The 20,165-nt window shown below is 36.4% G+C and overlaps 1 protein-coding gene across 13 annotated transcripts in view; it reads left to right on the forward strand.

The window, feature by feature from the left end:
- Positions 1-20,165, forward strand: part of CAMK2D (calcium/calmodulin dependent protein kinase II delta) — a 156,835-nt gene that overhangs the window by 71,988 nt on the left and 64,682 nt on the right. For all 13 annotated transcript variants that reach the window (XM_065736875.1, XM_065736869.1, XM_065736873.1 and 10 more), the window contains exon 4: positions 18,195-18,249. In XM_065736875.1, coding sequence (XP_065592947.1) covers positions 18,195-18,249 — 55 coding nt within the window. The remainder of the gene's footprint in view (positions 1-18,194; positions 18,250-20,165) is intronic.

The raw sequence follows: 20,165 nt of genomic DNA on the forward strand, positions 1-20,165 counted from the left end.
GATGCCCTTTAGGATTTTTCTCTCTCCTTCAAATGTTTGTCTTAAAAAAGTCACAAATTTACTCTTCATCACAAAGGGGGGAAGTTGTGTTCTGCTGCTGGAAATAGCTGTCAAAGACATGGTATACCAGAAGATGTTAGCTAGACTAGTGTCTCAATTTTTAACATACTTCAACCAGAAGTATGTTTTTTCATATTCTTTCATGTTCTTTCAACTTCAACACAGAGAGTGACTGCTTTTCTCCCTGAAAATGGGAAATTGTGCTACCTCATTGCCAATAGATAATTATCATAATTGCTTGGTTCAGTCTGTTTTTGCAGGTTTGTGCGCTGGAGATTTTCTTACTCCTACCAAACTGCTGATCCAGGATTTTTTTTCTCTTGATATGGGTTTAATGATACCTCTCTCCTCCCAGTCACCTTCCAAACTTGGAAGTTCTTTTTTTAGTGGCTTCACCAGTGTGTTAGTATTCTCATGGACTGCCCATGAGAATGTGCTTCTAATTTTAGTTTGTCCTCTGGATGACTATCTCCTTTAAATACATCCACCTTTTCATTACAGTCATACTGAGCCAAGCATGGCTCTGTCTTCCTGATGTTAGTGTATCAAAGGTGTTTTGGTACTGTAATGAAATCCACAGCTTCTGCTTCTGTGCCGCACAGCAGTGAATAGCAAGTCATGTGTATCAGCAGTTGTATACTCCAAGCAATGTTTTTTTAATCAATTTATTGGTGCATTTATTTACCAGGTGACCTTGAGAGTTACTGAACTGTATTCCTGCACTACCTGATCTACTATCAGTGCAGTTACTGATGATATTATGTTGAATTTGGCTGTGCAATCTAGATGGGAAAGGTAGGTTGATAAACTAAAGACATAATTGCAGCTGACCAGCTTGCAGCTATCTTCTGTAGGTTATACATTTTGGGAGTTACTGGATATATTAAACAGGCTGCCTAACAAGAATACTTCAAGAGTGCTTCAGCTGCAACTAGTAGTCTGTTTTTATGAATACAGACTTGCTTCCCGCTCTTTGTTGCAGCTTTCCCATCCAAGTCTGTGTGGGTTTCCACAGAGTTAATTACAATCTTATAAATGGTCCTATGGGACAGGACAAACCGTCTAATTTCCATTTATTGTGAGCCTGTGATTAAAAGACAATGGCAGTTTTTCATCATAAGCCTCAAGTTTGTCATCTGTTAAGTTAATATGCATTCCCCGCCTTTTGTAAAACAAACCCTTTCAGTCATTTGGAATCATTGTTTACTTGTAAACTTGCATGTTATGAAAATCATAGTAATTCGTAGTTGTCCTCCATTCTGTTTGCATGACTTACTGTGGTAGTTAATTGATAGGGGGGAAACCACATTGACTCAGAAATTAAGCTCATTTTTAAGCTCAGCCGAGTGGATGGAGATGAAATGGGATTATTACCAAAACATCCTGTGTTGGTTTAGTACAGTGCAGTGCTCTATCTTACACTCTGTTAAGTTACTAGAAGTTTTAACTGCGTATATGTCATCTCGATTAATTGTAGAAACATTTGGTTATCTAGGTTACTGGAAATTTTTGTTCATTACACTTGATTTTGTATAGAAGTCTGCAGTATTGGACTCATAGCTGGAAATATGAGTCCAGTTATGGTTACCTTTTTTTTTCCTTGAGACTTTTCAGACAGTATATTTTTGGGGTTGGTAGAGATCACAGGGAACAGACTTCCTTTTGTCTCCACTGCAAACTGTAGCAGTGTGAAGATGTGTAGCGTAGTCATGCTTTTTGTTTCTGCTGTTGTCGAAGAACAGGCCAAGTTAGTCATGCCAATACAATTAAAATAATATAAATGAACACATCAGCTTGTTTAAAGTTAGTTTGAACATCTCTACACCAGGTTACTATTTCCATGAAGGGCATATCATAGGAAACATGCAACAGTAACAACTACAAATTAATATATTTATCCACTACTGTTGTGTACTAAGTTATGTCCTGCTGAGAGGAGGGAATTAGGAGTAGAAATCCTTCTGCATCATCAATAATCTTTGGAAATATATTGAGCAAATCAGAGGTAGCTAGAATCATTGCTTTCAGTGCTGTAGCCCCGGTGGGAAGCTCTAGCCCTGCCATTAGTTTAGAGGAGGTAAGTTATTTCACCTCCTATAACCTACTGCCATTTTGTGCACTAACATAGCACAAGATAATGGTGTTTTAGTTTTGTTTGTGGTAATAAAGGAAAACTCACTGGTATAACTATTTTAATATTCAAAAAAAGCCATAAGAGACTGTTTTCTCCTATACTGCGTAGGTTCAGAGAGTGTATATTCTCATGGGAAGGTAATTGAGTCCTAATAAAATCTGTGTAATTGTTCTTTTCCACAACAGTTGCAGATTCCTCAGGAAATTGATGAATTAAAAAGGTGTATTCTCGAAATGCTGCTACCAAAAAATTATTGAATTAAGAAATCTAGTTTGAAGTCTGAGGGGATATCTGTGTTTCATATGACACAAACCACAAGGAGTCCATCTTTGGGTTTACCTTATTATTCTCATTTAGGATATTTGGGACTGTTGTTGAAAGTTGTCACCTGGGACAGAGATGTGTTTATGTTCATGTTATAGTTCTGTTGTGTCCATCTTAGGTCCTTTTCCTCAAAGCTAATAACATGAAATAGAACATTTGGGGACCCAATCATACAAGGATGGCTTTGGGTTTTTTTCATGCGCAGACATAAGAAGAGCTATCAGATAAAATCAGAATTGTAGCAGTTGGAAGAGACCTCCTAGAGATCATCGAGTCCAAACCCCTGCCAAAGCAGCTCCCTAGACCAGGTTGCACAGGTAGGCATCCAGGCGGGTCATGAACATCTCCGTGACAGAGGATAACTTTATAGTGATACTGTACAAACACAAGAGAATACCATATTAATCCTCAAAATAAAGAATTTAAAATGATGACTGGGCAAAAAAGATGTTTCCTTTTCCCTATTCAGCTTGGCTGATACAAGGCAGTTAGAAAACAATAGTTTTATTCATATTTTGTCACTGAAAAGGTCTTTTTCTAGAAAAGTTTAGACAGGCTTCATCGTCTGCAAAGTAGAAGTATAGTCAGTAAGTACAGAAGTTTGCAAACAGTATGATGAAACAGTTCACAGATCTGAAAGATTAGTGGAGTAAGCATGAACTGCAAGAAATTTTACTACATATTTGCAAAATCTGAAAAGCTAGGAGAGTTTTGTGTTTGTATTGGATCCTTTGCTCATGAGTCATGTAGGAATCATGTCAAAAGCTAGCCTATCTGGTGTCCCCTGGAATTCCTGCAGAGGCCTGGGAAAGACAATTGAGGGGCGTGTATAGTAATACTTCTGCGTGCTTCCCTGATCCCCACTAATGTAGGCCAAGAGCTTCCTAAGCAATCGAAAGTTTGAATGCATGTTAGTAGCACTTTGAATCTCTTCCATGAAGATGACTTTGTTGCCCTTCAATTCATGTTTTTGCTGGAGCAGATCCATGAACTGGAAGCATTCAGAACACAGTTTTCTGATCTCCAAGGACTGTTGCACATTAGAAGAATATTATGCAACATATGCTAGAAATAGTTTGGAGGTGATGTTGATTTTGTGTCGTAGCTGTTTTACTTATTGTTTTAATTTGGAAAAATGTTCAAGTCATCATTTTAATCCCACATTCTGATATCTAATATTGCAGTTAAAAATGCCTAGAGAAGTAGAGGATAAGTGCTCTGTCTTGATGTCAAACTAAATAGACAGTCATTAAACTCCAGATGCCCTCCAAAGGTGGTAGCTACTTTGATTAAATAAATCCATGTGCAGTGTTGGTGGCAGTACTTCATAAAGATGTGTAGGCCTTAAAAACTGAGCTCAGATGTGTGTGTTTGTGTCTGATGTTTATAGCCACTTCACTAGAAACTAGTGTAACTACCTTTTATAACATCATTAAGCTTCCCCGCCTTACAGAAAAGATAATTCTATGATCTTCACTGCAAACATGGAATGTTTTGAGATTATTCTGATTTCTGTTGCTCACAAAGCTAATGATTAAATGTATTTACTCTTCCATTTTCAGACTGGTAATAGGAGTTACATTTGGTTTAACAGTAGCACGCTTCTCTGCATCAGACCAATGGTACTTATTCTGTAGGAAGTTAAATTTTTGTGTCTATTTGCATATGAAAGTTACTCCAACTTGAGTAAAAGCTGATATATTTTTAAACTGATGTAGTTAGTTTTTGTGGCCATTTACTGTTTTATAAACTTGGAAATTGTTTTGGTTTAAATTAGCTGATGTTTTAAGATTAATTAAAAGCGTATAAACTTTGTTTCTATGTCAGTGTAACAGTTCAAACTAGAGCATTTTTCTTTTGTAGCCAAAAGTCTTAATAAGCAATATTGGCTCTCTCTCTAGTTTCCAGTAATAAGTAAAAATAAAGTTTCTTTGTATTTTCTGTTAACATCTTCTCACAGAGTGGGATGACAAGAATTCCCTGAGCAAACCTTGCTTGAGAGAAGTTAAAGCTTGAAAGGCAAAAGAGAAAATCACAGCAAACAAACTAAACTCCTTTTATTTTAGTAATAAGATTGGGAATTAAGTGGGGTGAGGCTATTTAATTTATATTTTCCTTGAAGTATAAGTGATGTTAAGTCCCCATTAATCCATCTTCTGCCAGTCAGCCTGTACGCAGCATTTGGTGGTGGCTGCTGAGTTGTGCTAAATAAATGTGCAGCTCTGTGCACCTTAGCAATCCTGACCTCTGCACTCCTCTCTTGGCCAGCGGCTGCAGCATGTGGCCTCCAGCAGCAGGGCAGGGTGCTCTCAGCTGGAGTGTCTGCCCTCTGCCTCTTCCATTGCTCTTAAAAAAAACCAGGAATTAAAACAATACCAAGGTGTCTTTTGTCTCCTCTTAAGTTCATTCATATTTTCTAATAAAAGGAATAGTAAAGTTTTAATTTTAGACGATTCTTATCCAGTTTAAAGTAAAATGTTTAAAGTAAAATTTATAGCTATTTGTTGTTTACATGTTCTTAAGTGTAGTTTTTCTAGTTTCCATTTAGTCATTAGCACAGCAACTTTTTCTGAACCTGCATTTTTTCAGGTAATCAACATGATAGTAATGATCATTTTGAAATTTCTATCTATACATCTAATAATTACATCCAGCTGTTGTGTGCATGGTGTCTGACATGCATTAATGTATATTTGAAGTCAGAGTCTAGAGCTTCTTTGTACCCCGATCCTCAGAATAGCCAAGAGCAAAAACAGCATACTGTGCTGTTACATACTTGCTGCATCTCAAAAGGAATTTGTTCCCAAGGGTTGGACAGAACACCTCCCTATTCACATTGGTGCATGGACTGCCTGCCTGTTGCCTCTTCCTCTCAAATGTTTGTCTTGACTGAAGGGGAGAAGGACCCCAGCATATTTGCATGTCAGAGATCACGCAGGGAACTGTTTTGCATCAGGGTTAGGCTGCAGTCCCCAAGTAAATACTGATCTAATTGCAAGCGTGTGGCCTGTGCCTAGAAGTGGCTTATTCTGGAACATCTGCTGTAACATTTCCCTGCTGCTGGAAAGGGCAGCTTCATGGCCAGTGTTGGGACCAGCAGAAGGATGGCACAGGAGCTTAAATGAAGGAATTCCTTTGTGCACGTCCTCTCTCCTCTAATACAGTAATATTTTAGGCAACAAACTTCAGGACAAGGTATAACTGGAATTACCTTTCCTTCATCCCATTTTCTAGCTCTCTGTCACAGTGGGTCAGTGGACTTGTAGGTCTTATGGCATGTGGGCAGAACCAGGCTGCTGGCCTAGGCAGAGGTGGGAGGAAGCCTGGCATTTGTCTGAGCAAGCAGAGACACTAGGCCCTAGCAAAAGCAGACACACTCTCCTGAGGAGCCAAGAGCAAGGCTGTGAAGGTTTTTTGTCAGTACATGCATACATGAGCACACGTGCACAAGCATGCTAATTAAGAAACGTGACTAGGAGAATGAAGTAATACACAGTGCCAGTAATCCAAAAAGTGTGCTCTTCTTTGGGAAGTATTGCATTCAGTGAGAAGTTCCTGTGATTAATGAGAGACATGCTTCCGATGAGATGAGGTACTTCTGTTACAGGTGGATATTGCATCTACATGGATGCTTTGATCACAAGGATTGGGGATTTGCTTTCGTAAGGATGATGAACTTTTCTTTTAAAAGCTGATTTTCAGAGAAGTTTTTATGTTTAGGATGCAACATCGATGTGAAATAAAAATGCACCTCTGTGTGCATGATGATCACTGAGCATTAGAAGCTACTGTAAGACATTAAGTAGTAGGCTTATTCAACTGCATGGGTCTTTGCAAGGTTGTATATACAGAAATTAGAGGAGAGGCTGTCATGAAGGCAGTGGATCAAACTGCAATTGCACTCCACTCATGTTCTTTTGAGTAACTTCAGAAGGTTTTAAAATATGTGAATGTCTAAGTTGTTTCTTTTGGCTGACTACAGTGCTGCAACTTTGTGTAATAGTATGAATGAGACAGGGAGTGATGAGAGATGTTAGCAGTTGTCAGAGATCTGCGTTAACTCTGGTATACACCAGAACCCATTTATGCTTATGTGCACTGGAGTGTAAAAGTACAACATGAAAAATGAGTTTGCATGTAAAATTTCACAATATATGTAGTCTGTGTGGAAGAGAATTCTGCAAGTGTTTACATGTGCATCTTTGTATATTTGATTTGTATTATGTTCAGGTTCTTAATATATTTAGCTGCTTTGGTATAAGGAGGCCTAATGCTTTCTATGAATTATTTTACCACAGGTAGGAGGGAACTGAATATTTTAATAAATAAAATGCATATTCCATTAAATAATAAAAGGTCAACTTTTTATGATATTACATGATCGTTTATTAAATTTCTTTTAAATATAGTTTGTTTATAAACATCTTCTTTACCAAAGTTTATTGGTCATATTCCTCCAAAATGGCTGGGATATTTTTTCTAATTTGAAGAAGTGGGCAGGAATGTCAAGTTTTCAGTCAGCCTTTGGAGACGGAGAGGTGAGTAATGCCTGATGTTGCATCACTAATTCAGTTAAAGTGCATTTGCAGGCAGTTTCTAACAGTAAGATGATGCATTTATTATATTCTGTCAGACTGTAGAGAATGTTCTTCATTCCTGCTGCATTTCTAGGGTGTTACAAAGTTAGTGCAGTACAGACTGAAAGATGATTGCAGAAAGAATGGCTGAATTCCTTTAGTTATCTTTAGGCTTTAGTTATCTCCAGCTTCTGGAGTGACTTGTTTTAAGTTTTGAAATTTTATGTCCCTTCTAAAGCACTGAGAGACCAAAAAATAAAGACCATATATAAATGCATAATTGTCAGTGCTCCCTCTGGTCAAATCAGTAGTTCAGATTAATTACAAATATTCTTTTGTTAAGATAGTCATATAGGATTGGTTACCAAAATCAAGTTATATACAAGAACTTAATTATTGCTCTGTTATTAAAAAATAGTGAAAAAAAAGAAAAGCGTTAGTATCTGGCATAAGTATCAGGACTATATTTTATCTTTCCTTACTTCCATAAGCTAGCATAGTTCTAATCTCTGAAGGAAATTATGTTTTTAAGATAGCCTGAATACAGGTGTCATCCTCTTTTTGTTTCACTTGATACATCTTGAAATGTGTACACATTATGGAGAAACTGATGAAGAAGAAGAGATTAATTTAGAAATTTAGAATTGCTGCTTTTATTTGTAAACTTTCCAGTTTTTTTAAATATTACAATAACTGGAAACAACTTTGTTTTTCTTGTATTTCTGATAAACTTCGAAGGTTGAGAAAAGCTAAAAATGAAAAGTTTTAGAAAATTTAGTTACCGTAATTGTTGCTTCTGACTGAAATAACTTTCAGGTTTTCTGAGAGTGTTACTAAAGGTGCCTTAAATACAGTGCTAATTGCTTTGAAAACATTGTCTAAAACTGCCTGCTGTGTGCTTTTGCTTTCTTAGGAGAGGTTCTGGTGGAGCAGGTGACGTTTCTTTGGTGTGTTACTTCCTGACTCATGCCACAGGATTACAATTTTCTGCTTTTCTTTCTGTTTAAAATAGTGAAAGTAAGGGACTGTTTTCATAAGCTGATGCCTTTAAATGTCTTGGGATCTAGTTGTCGTTATAAGGAAGCATTTAGAAAACAAACATTCTTCTCCGAGTGATCATTATATAAATTGTTTATATTCTGTGTTTAATGTGCTTTACAGAAGGAAAGCCAAGAAAAAGGCTGAGGCCTGCCCAATGATTACAACTCCGCAACATCCAATTTTACAGGATTATGTAGTATTGATACCGATCTGTTTTCGGTGTTGGGCACAAAAGGACATAGCAACCAGACAATTAGTTATTCTGACGTAGGTTCAATTATCTTGTAATGCATCCAGTTGTAAGCTTTCTTCCTGCCACATCCACATTTGGCAAAAGTGTATCTCAAAAGGATACAAAATTTACTTTTCAGCAGAAGTCAGTAGACTGTTTTTGCTTCTCCAATGAGGATGTCAGATGTGGTACATTGAGGAAATTTCATTCAGTTTTTCAGTTGATCTCTTATGTCAGCACAGTTTCTTGTATTACTGAAAAGATCTTCATCACTCTTCATCAGTTGCCAATATTCCTTATGAGCTTCACAACCATTGTGTCAGTTTCAGAAAAACTGTTCTATTAGGCAAAACTCCTGTACCATGAGAACTAGGCCCTTATTTTAGAAAAAAATAAATTATATTCCCTCCATTAAGCTATGATGAGTGATTTTCAGAACTTGTTAATTTTAATTAATATAACATCTCTGTGTTATAGCCTGTCCTGTTATTAGTTAACACTCCGTGAAATTTGTGCATAGATTGTCAGTTCCTCTCCTTGATGTTAAAATGAATTCTAAAATGGTTAAAAAATGTTAATGCTTAAAGCATCAACACTGACAGCTGAGACATCAGTTTGCTCTTAGCAGAAATTTGTGTCTGGCTTGCTTTTAATCCGGGCAGCTATCCTCATATGGCTCATGCTGTTGACATTTGTAAGGCCTTTTGTTTTGTTGTAAAAATCTTGTTAAACTTAACAAAATCGGGGATTTAACAGCAAAGTGGAATTAGCTCAACCTGAATTATGGGATTTCTAACAAATGAAGCAATTTTATATTAAATGAAAACATAAAAATATTTGCATACATGTTAGTACACTGTGGTTTCTTTTTTAAAAGCTGTACACAATTATTGTATTTTGGTATGCATAATTAAAGGTGTGTAATTCTAGGCATTCCTGTCAACTTCAAGGATAAAGAATATGATTTCACATTATTCTTTAATGTATGCACAGCTATGCACACATTCTTGTGTTATGAGGCACTGAAAAGAAACAGATCTATTGGTTGAAGAAAGAAGTGGCAGGGTTATTGCAACTACTCCAGGAGACTGCCAAGTATCAGGCTGCCCATTCACAGTTTTCTTATTGGTTGCTTTTATTTCAGATGTTTAATATTTACCACATAGATTTCTGATTTGGGGGCTGGATCAGATTCTGGATTTAAGTTTCTTTCGTTAGTGTGCTAAACCACGCATAGAATCTGCGCTTGTGGTCTGTTTGTCTTTATACATCAGTTGTTATGATTTGAGAAGCTGCTTTATGTGTTTTAGGCAGCTATAATCTGTAGCTCAGTAGGCCTCTTCTTACACTAAAACGTTCTTTCCTTTTCTCTCACTTTTCCCACAACATGGACATTACAGTGTGTTCTCATATTTAACCTGTAAACCTTTATCCAGCAGGAATGAAGTAAGAGTTTCTCACCATGACAAAAGAGTCAGCAATCAAAGGCCATCTACTTTGACACTGGTACCTCAATTTAATAGCACTTCAAAATTTGGCCTTTTATTTGCTTTGGGAAATAGTTTTTAATCTTCTGTGTAGCAAAATTCAAAGGTAAAGATTTGACAGACTGACTTGTAAGCATGGATTAGACTTGAGGGGTTTATAGCAAAGGCAGAGAGTGTAAGTGCTTCTGGCATTTAGTTGGAGTACAGAAGTTAATTGTCTAAAGACGTTGGTGCTAGGGTTTTGGTTGCAAATGTATTTCTAAAATACATGAAATTTTGTTCATACTGGTTAATACTTACTGTTAGAGTAATTTGGGGAAAAATGCAATCTTTCCAAATCCTAAATTGCCTAATTAATTTTCCCATCACTTATGTCAGTGCATTTTCAGATTAAAGTAGCCATGCACTTGCACTGTAATAAAAAATGGTTTATCTTTTGAATGAATTTGGAAGCTGTTAACTTGCATTCACTGTTGCCGAATGTGGAGTTGTTAATAGAACACACTGCTGACTTGCAAAGAAGCCATTTAATAATAGTAAAGCATACCACTTGTGTATTTAACAGCATGGGGGAGGATAATTTTCTTAGTTACACACGTATTACTGTTTAACATCTTTCAGAAATCAGCTGCCCTTGAGCTTTTCTATGATACTATTCTTAATAGATAAGCCCTTAAGTATTTCAGATTGATAGGTAATGGCTCTTACTAATATTTGCTAAGTTCTTTCTACTATAACTTATTTATTGTAGAGGGCCCCAGGCGTTCATGTTCTCAGAATAGTATTCTACATGATGCAGCTTTAACACTACTGCCCAAATTTCTGGCTAAGCTCCTGAGAAGTGAGCAAGGGAAAAAGGACACTGTTGCACACAGAGCACTTCCAGGAGCCAAGTGCTCTGTGACTTCGACATCCCTCATCCTCTGCCTTAGTAGATGACAGAGGACGTGTGTCTCACAGACTGCTGACTCTTTCACTCCATTACGGGGCGTATGTTTGCATGATCTCTTCTGGGTCATCTTTCAGCTGCCAGCCACCTGACTTGGATACTGGACGTTGGTCTGACCGTGGTCACAGAGGTTCAGTGCAGAGTACTTGAGTATTTAACCAGCTTGCTTAGTAGGTTGGACTGATACTTGTTGTTTTCACAGCAGTATATAAGCTGATTGTATAGGCTGGACAAACACAAGCTGTAGCAATAGCAATGACAGCATACACTTAAGCATGTATTTTGTAATGAGTTTAATGACTGGAGGCTACAGCTGTGGCTGTTGCACACCAGTGATCTATGGAATTTGGTTGCTCAACAGACATAATTTATACCGTGCAGCAAAAGAGAGCAGGTAGTGAGAATGATGAAAAAAAAAATTAAAAAAAATCTATGGCATTGAGGTAGAGCGTGAAGTTGCATGAAGCTTGGTTGATATTGTTTTTTTTTTTAAAAAGCAGATGTCTGATCAGTGTACAACAGCAATCCTATGGAATGAATCAGAAGCTTTTGCATTTGCAGATCTGCTCCCATCCAGTTTTGTGGTCATCATGTTTAGTCTGGGAACTTTGGATCCAAATGAAAGTCTATTGGATTAAACTAGATTTTGATCTCAGTTCATGGAACTGCTGACTTGACTGACTTGTGCACTGACATGCACGTGAGTTTCTAATTAAGTACTAGCCATCTCTTTATTTCCCTTTCCTTGTCCCCCTGAGTTTATGTGATGGAATAGGTGAGGTGACAAGGGTGACTTTCCCGGAAGATCTGAGCCCTAACAGTGGTCAGCAAGTACAGATCTTCTCAGCAAAGCGGGTGTGCTGAGTGGCTTACTTTGGCAGATATGAGAAAGCAGAAAAAATAATAGACATGTGTTTTGAAATAGAAAACTGAGTGGGTCAGATATTTGCAAGAAATATGTCTGGGTACACCTTTCATGATTGAGGTATGGATTTTTTATTACCTCTGTTTTCAAATGCAGGAACTTATCCCATACTCAGTGGTAAACAGTACCAATCCTTAGAAAATCCAAGGTTAAATTAAGTCATTCCATTAAATTCATTTCATCAAGTAGTTCATTTTTAAAAGGTTTGTTGTTGTTGTCGTTTTTTCTCATGAGAGTGATTACGTAAGATCTGCATAAAGATTTCTGATGCGTTTTTGGAAACAAATGTGGCAGGAAAGCACATTTGTCCCTTTATTTTATTCTTGCAGGAAGACAGGAGGTTGAGGAAACCATTTGTGGGTTTCAGTAAATACAATTGGTTTTGTGCTTCTCAAGCCCATTCCAGGCCAGTACTACTGACAGATGAATCCCATAACTTCCAAACAGTGTACTAGTTCAACGGAGTTACAGGTTTGATGCTTCTGAGAGTCCATAAATCTTCATCTTTTAGCAGCAAAGGGAAAGTGATCATCTTTAACTACATTACCATTGACTACATTATCTCTTTCCATGCTCTGTTAATAAACCAGTGGTTTGCATTGAAAAAGTCTTCAAGAAGTGGCAGTTTGACAATTCCCTGTACAGTCATGCAGGTGCTATGCTGTTTGTGAGCCGTAACTTTTGTTTAATGGAGTCTTGTCAAGTGACGTGAGTTAAATGATTAGGTTGATTTTTGGTTATTTTACTGTGGAATACTCTATGTAACAGACACAAAATATTACAGTTGAATACAAGTTCTATAAATCTGATCATTTTTACTTCTTAGTCTGATTGGACGTTATCCAAAATAATGGTTACGTACAAGATTAATGAAGCCAATATAAGTTCCCCCTTAAATTAATAAAATGATAATCATAGAGTGGCAATTAAAAACGATTTCAGGTGAAAATAAGTACGGAAGCCAGAGGTCAATATTCCCAATCTTCTGTTCGTTTATAGTATTTCTCCAATAGAGCTGTGTAGTCCTTCAGTTCCTCTTCAGGTGTTTCAAGCTGATGAAGAGCAACAACTTAGATGTCAAAGGTGGGAGGAAAAGAAAAAAAATCCTGTGTTCTTTCAGCCATGTAATGTACTTTTCATGACAGTACTTAGGAAGCACTCAGGGATTATCCAGCTCTAATGATTAGAGGTAGCTGTAATCATTTCAAAAAAGATAAATGGAACCGTTTTCTGCTGTTGACTGCTTTTAGTGACTCTGGAGGAACAGGAACTGCAGTGTGGGTTACAGATGGGAGTTCTTATACGTGGTGAATAATCTTTGTAATTGTTGCCTCTTGCTTTGTCATGCCTGAATCCTGCTTACTAACACGCGTGCAAAGAACTGTATATGCTAGAAATAGATACACTAATGTTTTCTGTGGTGAATCACTTCTCCAACTTTGTGAATAGCTTTTCAGATTGTCACTACCACATCTCTTGTCTTCTCCAGTGCACAACTGACTTGGGGGCTGCTTGTAGGCAGAGTGCAGTGCCAAGATCTGGGCCACACTGAATTTGCCTCTGTGCTATTGTGCACCCTCTACTGCAGATTGTCAGGCTTGCTTATCTGCACCATGGATTTTTCTTGGTTGCCCATGCTTATTTGAGATTTTCACTGAGCAGATTTACTGACTTAAAACTGTATTTGAACTGACTGAAGAATTCAGCAAAGGCACTTGCCAAAAGACAGTTTTTGATCTTTTCTGGCGGCCTCACATTGTTTTGCTTTTCAGAGACAATCACAGGCATGTGATCCTGATTCAGAGGATTTGTCCTGTCTCACTCATATGACTCAGATGGGAGGAAATATAAAACAAAACAAGGCAAAAAAAAAAAAGTGATTTTTGAAGAAGATATTTCCATGGACATGTCAGGTTACTGTTCGACTAATAAAAAAATAGCCTTGCTAGCATGAGAAATCTAAGCATAGTTCGTAATCTCAAAACTCAATCCTTTTCTAGTCAGAAGGTAGTTACACGTCTGACATGACACTGAATGAAGAAAAGCTCTTTTACACAAGTGCACAATGAAGTGAGAGCACGTTCTGTTTCAGGCAGGAGGAGGAGTGCTAGAAGCCCATTCCCACAATGCCATACTGGTCCACTTAGTAGCAAGAGTATGACAAATGCTTCTATCCAAGATAAAAGCTGTACTGTTGACTTCACAGTCACAGCTTTAATGAACATAAGTCTGTGTTGTCTTTGTTCTTACCAGGAAACTTCCTCATAAAAGCACATTATAAATTATTCTCTTAAGAATGCTATGATAATTAAAGAATGCAGTCTTTGCTTCAGCTGATTACCTGAAATTCCATGCTGTAGCAGCAGAAGGATTTAAATATGAGAATGGAGTAACTGTGTAAATGAATATATAAGCTGCTGACTATTCTTCACCTGCAAGCTCAAGGCTGTCTTGATACCAAAGTAATATCTTAAAGGTAGATTTCTTTTTAAAATTTTAGGAAGTAATGCTTTTTGTAATGTCTTTAGAAAGTTGAAACATCCGGGTTCCTTTAGATGCTTCAGATCTCTTTGAAAAAGCAGTTGGCAGCAAATATCTTGCCTAGAGTGAAGTATTCAGTATTTCTGAAAAACTGTACATGATATGGGAAATCAAATGTGAAGGCTTCTGTCTCTCTGAATAGAATGCTTTCAGCAAGCAAGAAGGAGAGGATTGCTATATTGACACAAAAAGTGTTCACTGGAAAACTATGGTTCGAGTTCTTAGTCATTTCAGGAACAAGCGGTTGCTATCAAAAGGTATAATTTTTCATATATTAATTTTAAATAGCTACAAAATGTGCTAGCTGCTTTTTTTTTTACATGATTTTTAGGTGATCTTACTGAGCTCACTATATTAAGTTGATGATGCATCTCTGTGACATAATCAAGAGTCTGTACCAACTCCCATTGCTAATTTCTGAGCACTTATCCATCAGTAGTATTTTTGACACTGCTGGTTGAAGTACTGTACTCAAAAGGCAAATGTTTTTTGTGGTTTTTATTCTGAATTAGAAGTTTCAGGTTACTGTTCTAGTCTAGTACTTGTTGTCTCATCCCACATTTGGTTTGCTTTAAAAAGCAGACATTTGGGGATGTTGAAATTTGAACTTAAAGAACTTAATTCAAAATAGGTTAAAAAAAAGACACAAATAAATAGTAGGTGATGAGTGATATTCCCTAGAGTTATTTGGAAATGCAATAGTACAGAGATCTGGAAGATTTATATTTCTTGCTGCTACTGCACTGTTTTTTGATTAGTTGTACTTAACACTCCTGGCATGCTACAGTTTTCAGTCAATTATATTTCATGCTACTTGACATTTACACTAAGTTATGATGATATTCTAATCTGTGTGTCCCTCTAATGTCTGTAAATATGGTATGTGTTACTGTAGCACAGTGTACTACCTCTGCCTTTTATGCTTGAGGCTTGCACTTCGTATAAACTGAGACAAATCTAGAATATAGAAACAGATTTAATTTAGACCTACTTGGCTTTTGTGAATCATCACGAGCTCAGGACAGCAAGTCAGCCAAAAATTGGCTTGTCATCTTGTCAGTGTTGCGTAAACACAAGATGTTTCCCTTGAGCTAAGTATTATTAAGTAAAAAAGTCATGTTTATTTCATTTTGTTTTGAATGTCACACACTGTATGAAAAGCAGATAACACACAAAGCTACCTTATAGGGAAATCTAAAAATAATTTTGCTTTACTTTCTTAATTAGCTCAGTTTTGAACATGAAGTTATTTTAGGCTACTGTGATTTTTTTATTTGGTTCTATAAGCAATCAAGGATCAAGGTATCTATAAGCAATTTGGATCAAGGTACTGACAAAGCTGCTTTGTAATGAGGGTCAGTTAGCTTTGGGAACTGCAGTGTTCTTTAAAGTTGCTAAAAGAAGCCACACACGTTACTTTATAGTTCTACCATGCTATGATTTAAGGTTTTGTTTAATTGAAAATGGAAGTTTTACAACTGACTAGCACATTCTTAGAGAAAAAATAAAAGTATAGGTATAAGAGTAGGTGTATGCAACAATCGTGCATGGTTTTAATCTTATTAGAATGCTGTAATTGTGTAAGCTAAGACTAGCACTGTAATGACTGTTTCCTGGACATCACATCTTTCTACTTCTGGCAAGTTTTCAATTAAATTTTTCAGGAAATCGCTCTTCAAAGAGATATGAGAGGCAGTCACCTTACTGAGCTGTTCTATCTCCAAGCACTCATTCCTTTGCTCTTTGTGACAGTCCTTGCTGTCTGTAGATCTGGCCAAGGACCAGCAGACAGGGGGTTGTGTAGTCTCTTCATTTTTAGTCTTTCAACTATACTGTTGGCTGCCACTGTGTAAATTTGGCAGTCATTGACGGGCATTGATTTGCAAGCAGATTTATCTCTGCAGAGTTTTAAACTGTTCGTGTTGTTGAAGTTGGATGACAGTTAAGAAGATCAGAGGGAAATAGATGGAAATAGATACATACATGATAGAAATATGAGTCGGAATATAGCACATTCCCTTTTAGACCCCATTTAGAAGTGTCAGTTAAGAGACAGATAGTGGTGGAGTCAGTAAAGTTTGATGCAGCTGGTTATTTATTTAGCAGAAATAATTAATTAGCAGAAAAATGCATCTTTCTTACAGAAGTCTACCACCCTTTCAATCAGATCTTGCTTTCTTCTCAGATTGATTCAGTTTGCAATCATATAGGCTTTAGCTTTCCTCCTTGTTTCACATCCATATACCTATTTGCAGGTTCCCATCTGGCATACCCTTCACCTCAGTTCATGTCAGTTGAATTGCGAGTGAATTCTTTTCTCATCAATTTTCTTTTTCCCTGAGTATCTTCACAAACATAAAGTTTTAGAATTTGAGGGTTTTCTGTCTGCTTTCATAAATGAACGTATAGCTCCTTAAAACTAAGGCCAATATTTAATACCATGTTTTCAATGGATTTGAGTAAACCAGTAAGAATAAGCTTGCTGGTATGAAAATTCCTTCTATTTCTACACTGATCTTTTTTTTTTAGGGCTCCCATGCACAGGTACAGAGACATCTCACTGAGAAAATACTCTGCTGATTTACACTGTGTGTGTGGAATCAGTATTTTATGGATTCTTTTTTTTTTTTTTTCTATGACTGTGTTGTTACTTCATGGTGTCTCAGTAGGAAATTTTGTTATTCTTGCAGACTGTTCTCAATGGTATGGCATGAATATTGTTGTTACCTCGATAGCCTTACATGATAGGGAAGGAATGAGGAGGTTTTTTTTTGTATTCGTGTGTTTTTTTTTAAGGGAGAGAAGATAATATTCACACCAGGTTGCTTCATTTTTTTTTCACCTACAGGTGTGGTATATTCCTAACAAAGAAGTAATGTTTCCAGGGAACAGAAAGCTGATTTTCAAAGGAAGGATATACTCAATTTCTGAACAGTTGCAGTTGAATGCATTATAGTGAAATTAGTCTGGTTAGTTTATGTGGTCAAATATTTGAATTTACTATTTTATCTGGACTAAAATTTCAAGCATATAATTTAAAATTAGGTCAGGTTAAACGTTAGGAGAAAAAAAAATGCAAACTAGACACGTCTGGCAGTAGGTTTTAGTTCCTTTTTGATGATTAGGTAAAGAATTTTGAGCTATGAACTGAATGGATACTTCTGATTTCCATTTTCAATAATTCAGTACTTTCAGTTAGCAAAGATAATGCTTTCTCTTTCAAAATCAACATCTATTGTTTGATGATTACAGAATTTGTTAACATAGCCCTTAAAGTTTGTTATTGTGCTGAAACAGACAGCTAATTGAGGTGCTTTTTTGTTTGTTTGTTTGTTTCATTTTGTTTTGTTAACAGTGTCTGGGATGTAACGCTGATGGGAAAACAGCTGTATGAGATCAGGAATACTGTTTTAAGATAGAACTTCAGTAGCTGGATATTCCTGTATATGCTATTTGAAGGACTGAAGGTTCTGCTTAGGAAAAAGAGAATGGAATAGTATCAATGCAGTACATTTAGATGAAGTCTGACTGCTCTTTTTAGTATTTGTTTAGCTATCATTTAGCATGAAGGGCAAAGTATGGTGTGTGTGGTTTGTGTCTTATGTATCTATATGTGTAGAGGTTGATTGGAAATGACAGCAGTGGTAGTGTAACAAAAGGAGAGCACCTTTAAAAGTAGCTGTATAATGAGCTGCATATATGGTCTTACAGTATCATTGCTTAACTCATCTTATGAAAAAGATGAGTCTTAGCATAGATTAATGAATCAAAACAAATGAACAAAAAACACAATACAAAATAAACAGATGAGATCATATGTGTAGATGCAGTACCAGTAGTTCTCTACAGTTGCCAAAAATCAAAGTCAAGACATTAAAGACATGGAAAAGATGACTGTTTTTTATTTTTTTCCCCCTTCAACAGTGCGGCTTCATGACAGCATATCAGAAGAGGGATTCCATTACTTAGTCTTTGACTTGTAAGTATGTCTTTTGCATGTGTTTACTGTGTTGGGGATGTGAGGTTCAGAATTCTTAGATGTAAATACAAGCTCACAAGATAAATGTGCAGGTTTAGTACAATAAAATGAACAAATAAATATAAAGAGAGCTAGAATGATAGTAGCATTTGCATGTGTAAAAGCTGATTTCTAAGCATCACTGTAGGAGTTCCATATTAAAATCTTCAAATAAGTATAAATGCTGTTGAATTGGATTTTAATATACATTTTAGATATGTAATTACAATTTTCATGATACCTGACAAAGCTAAACCAGTGCACAATTCAGAAAAAATAATCCATGGCAAGCTGGTGATAAACATAAGCAAGTGGAGTAGTAATAAATACTCATTGCTGCATTGAAGAGTGAGCCTAATTTCCCTAGTGAAAAAAGACACCATCAATATTACCTTACTGATTTATGTTTTACTGAAATGAAAAACTAGTTTCATTTTGACTCTATTCAGAATGAAAAATAACTAGCATACAGAAAATAATTTTCTTTTTTATTTCTCATTTTGCTTCACAAATTTGAATCCTGTGAGATGTTGGAATGTTGTGGGAGGATAGGAGTGGAGAGTAGCTTGTTTCTTCCAGGTAATGCTGTTTAGTAAAAGAAGGAGTGATTGACAACATGAACCTACATGTATACTTAGACACATTAATATTCTTTCCTGTTCATGTTAAAAGCTACTGCTTTTCGTTCTGCCTATAAGCAAACACAAGTGGTTGGGAGTTTTCTTGCAAAGCTGACATATTTAAGTAAAACTTTTTTTTTTTTTTTCCAAAATGTTTTATATCTGCTAGCTGTTGTATTGCCAAATGAAATAGATTGTGTGCCAAATATTCTGCTCTAGGATGAAAATTCCTCTTATTTCAGTGTCAATTCCATCCAGGACAAACATACAGATAGAATCATACATCTGCTGTTCATCTAGAGCAGTCCACATGTTTCTGTTTTTCAGCCTATTCCAATAAGGAGGGCTTCCAGCTTTCTATGTTTCAATCATGTGATTTGGATTTTTTGTCAAAGAGAATTATTTTTGCAGAAGAGAAAATATTGAAATGGTGATAACTGTATTTACTGGTGGTATCACTAGAAAAACTACCTCTTCCATCCTTAAACTTCTGCATCCTTGCCAAAGATGGATTTTCACAGTTTATTTTACAATCAAACTAAGAAATCACTTCTTATTTATTAGTGAAAATCCTTCTTATTGCAGTTATAAATATATAGTTGGGTGACTTGTTTAAATGTGCATAAAAGAGTTGCCATGTTGACTTCTTAATATGAAGGCCAAGTACATGCTTTTATTAATATATTTTTTCCTGCTGAAGCTTGACTGTAGTGTAACACTGTCACTTCACCCACACATACTATCATGTTTTTATCTTAATGATTTCTTTCAGACTGTGTGGGATTCAGTGCTACAGTTTCCTCAGAAATTTCCCTTAAAGTGCATCCCACATAAAGTGCAGAGGAAGATATCTTTTTGTGCAAACAGAAAAAAAGATCACTGTCACATTCTGTTTTGAATTTCTATAATCTCTTGTGAATAAATTTCATAGAGATGTCTGCAGTCTGAAGGAGAAGCCTGCTGCTTTGCCTGTGTACCTCAGTGGTTATTCTACTTTCTTATGGAGAGAGAAAAAGTCATTAATGTACCCTGTTACAGGCTTGCATTTGGTTAAAGAGTTCTAATTGCAAAATGGGAAGGTGGAACTCTTAAAATCCTTCTGGAATCTGGACTTTTTACATTTAAGGAAAGGCTTTTTGCTAGAGGAAAAGCTGCTTTTATTGGCAGCATTGGGATGTTCCTGTAAGAAGTGCTGCTTAAGAGGGAATTAGCTGCACTGAAGTATCAGTGTTCCATATATAATTTTTTTGGTTGCTG

The sequence above is a fragment of the Cyrtonyx montezumae genome, unplaced genomic scaffold (assembly GCF_038088225.1).
Source record: "Cyrtonyx montezumae isolate F1298 unplaced genomic scaffold, pur_monq_1.0 scaffold_2, whole genome shotgun sequence".
In the NCBI taxonomy this organism is placed as follows: domain Eukaryota; kingdom Metazoa; phylum Chordata; class Aves; order Galliformes; family Odontophoridae; genus Cyrtonyx; species Cyrtonyx montezumae.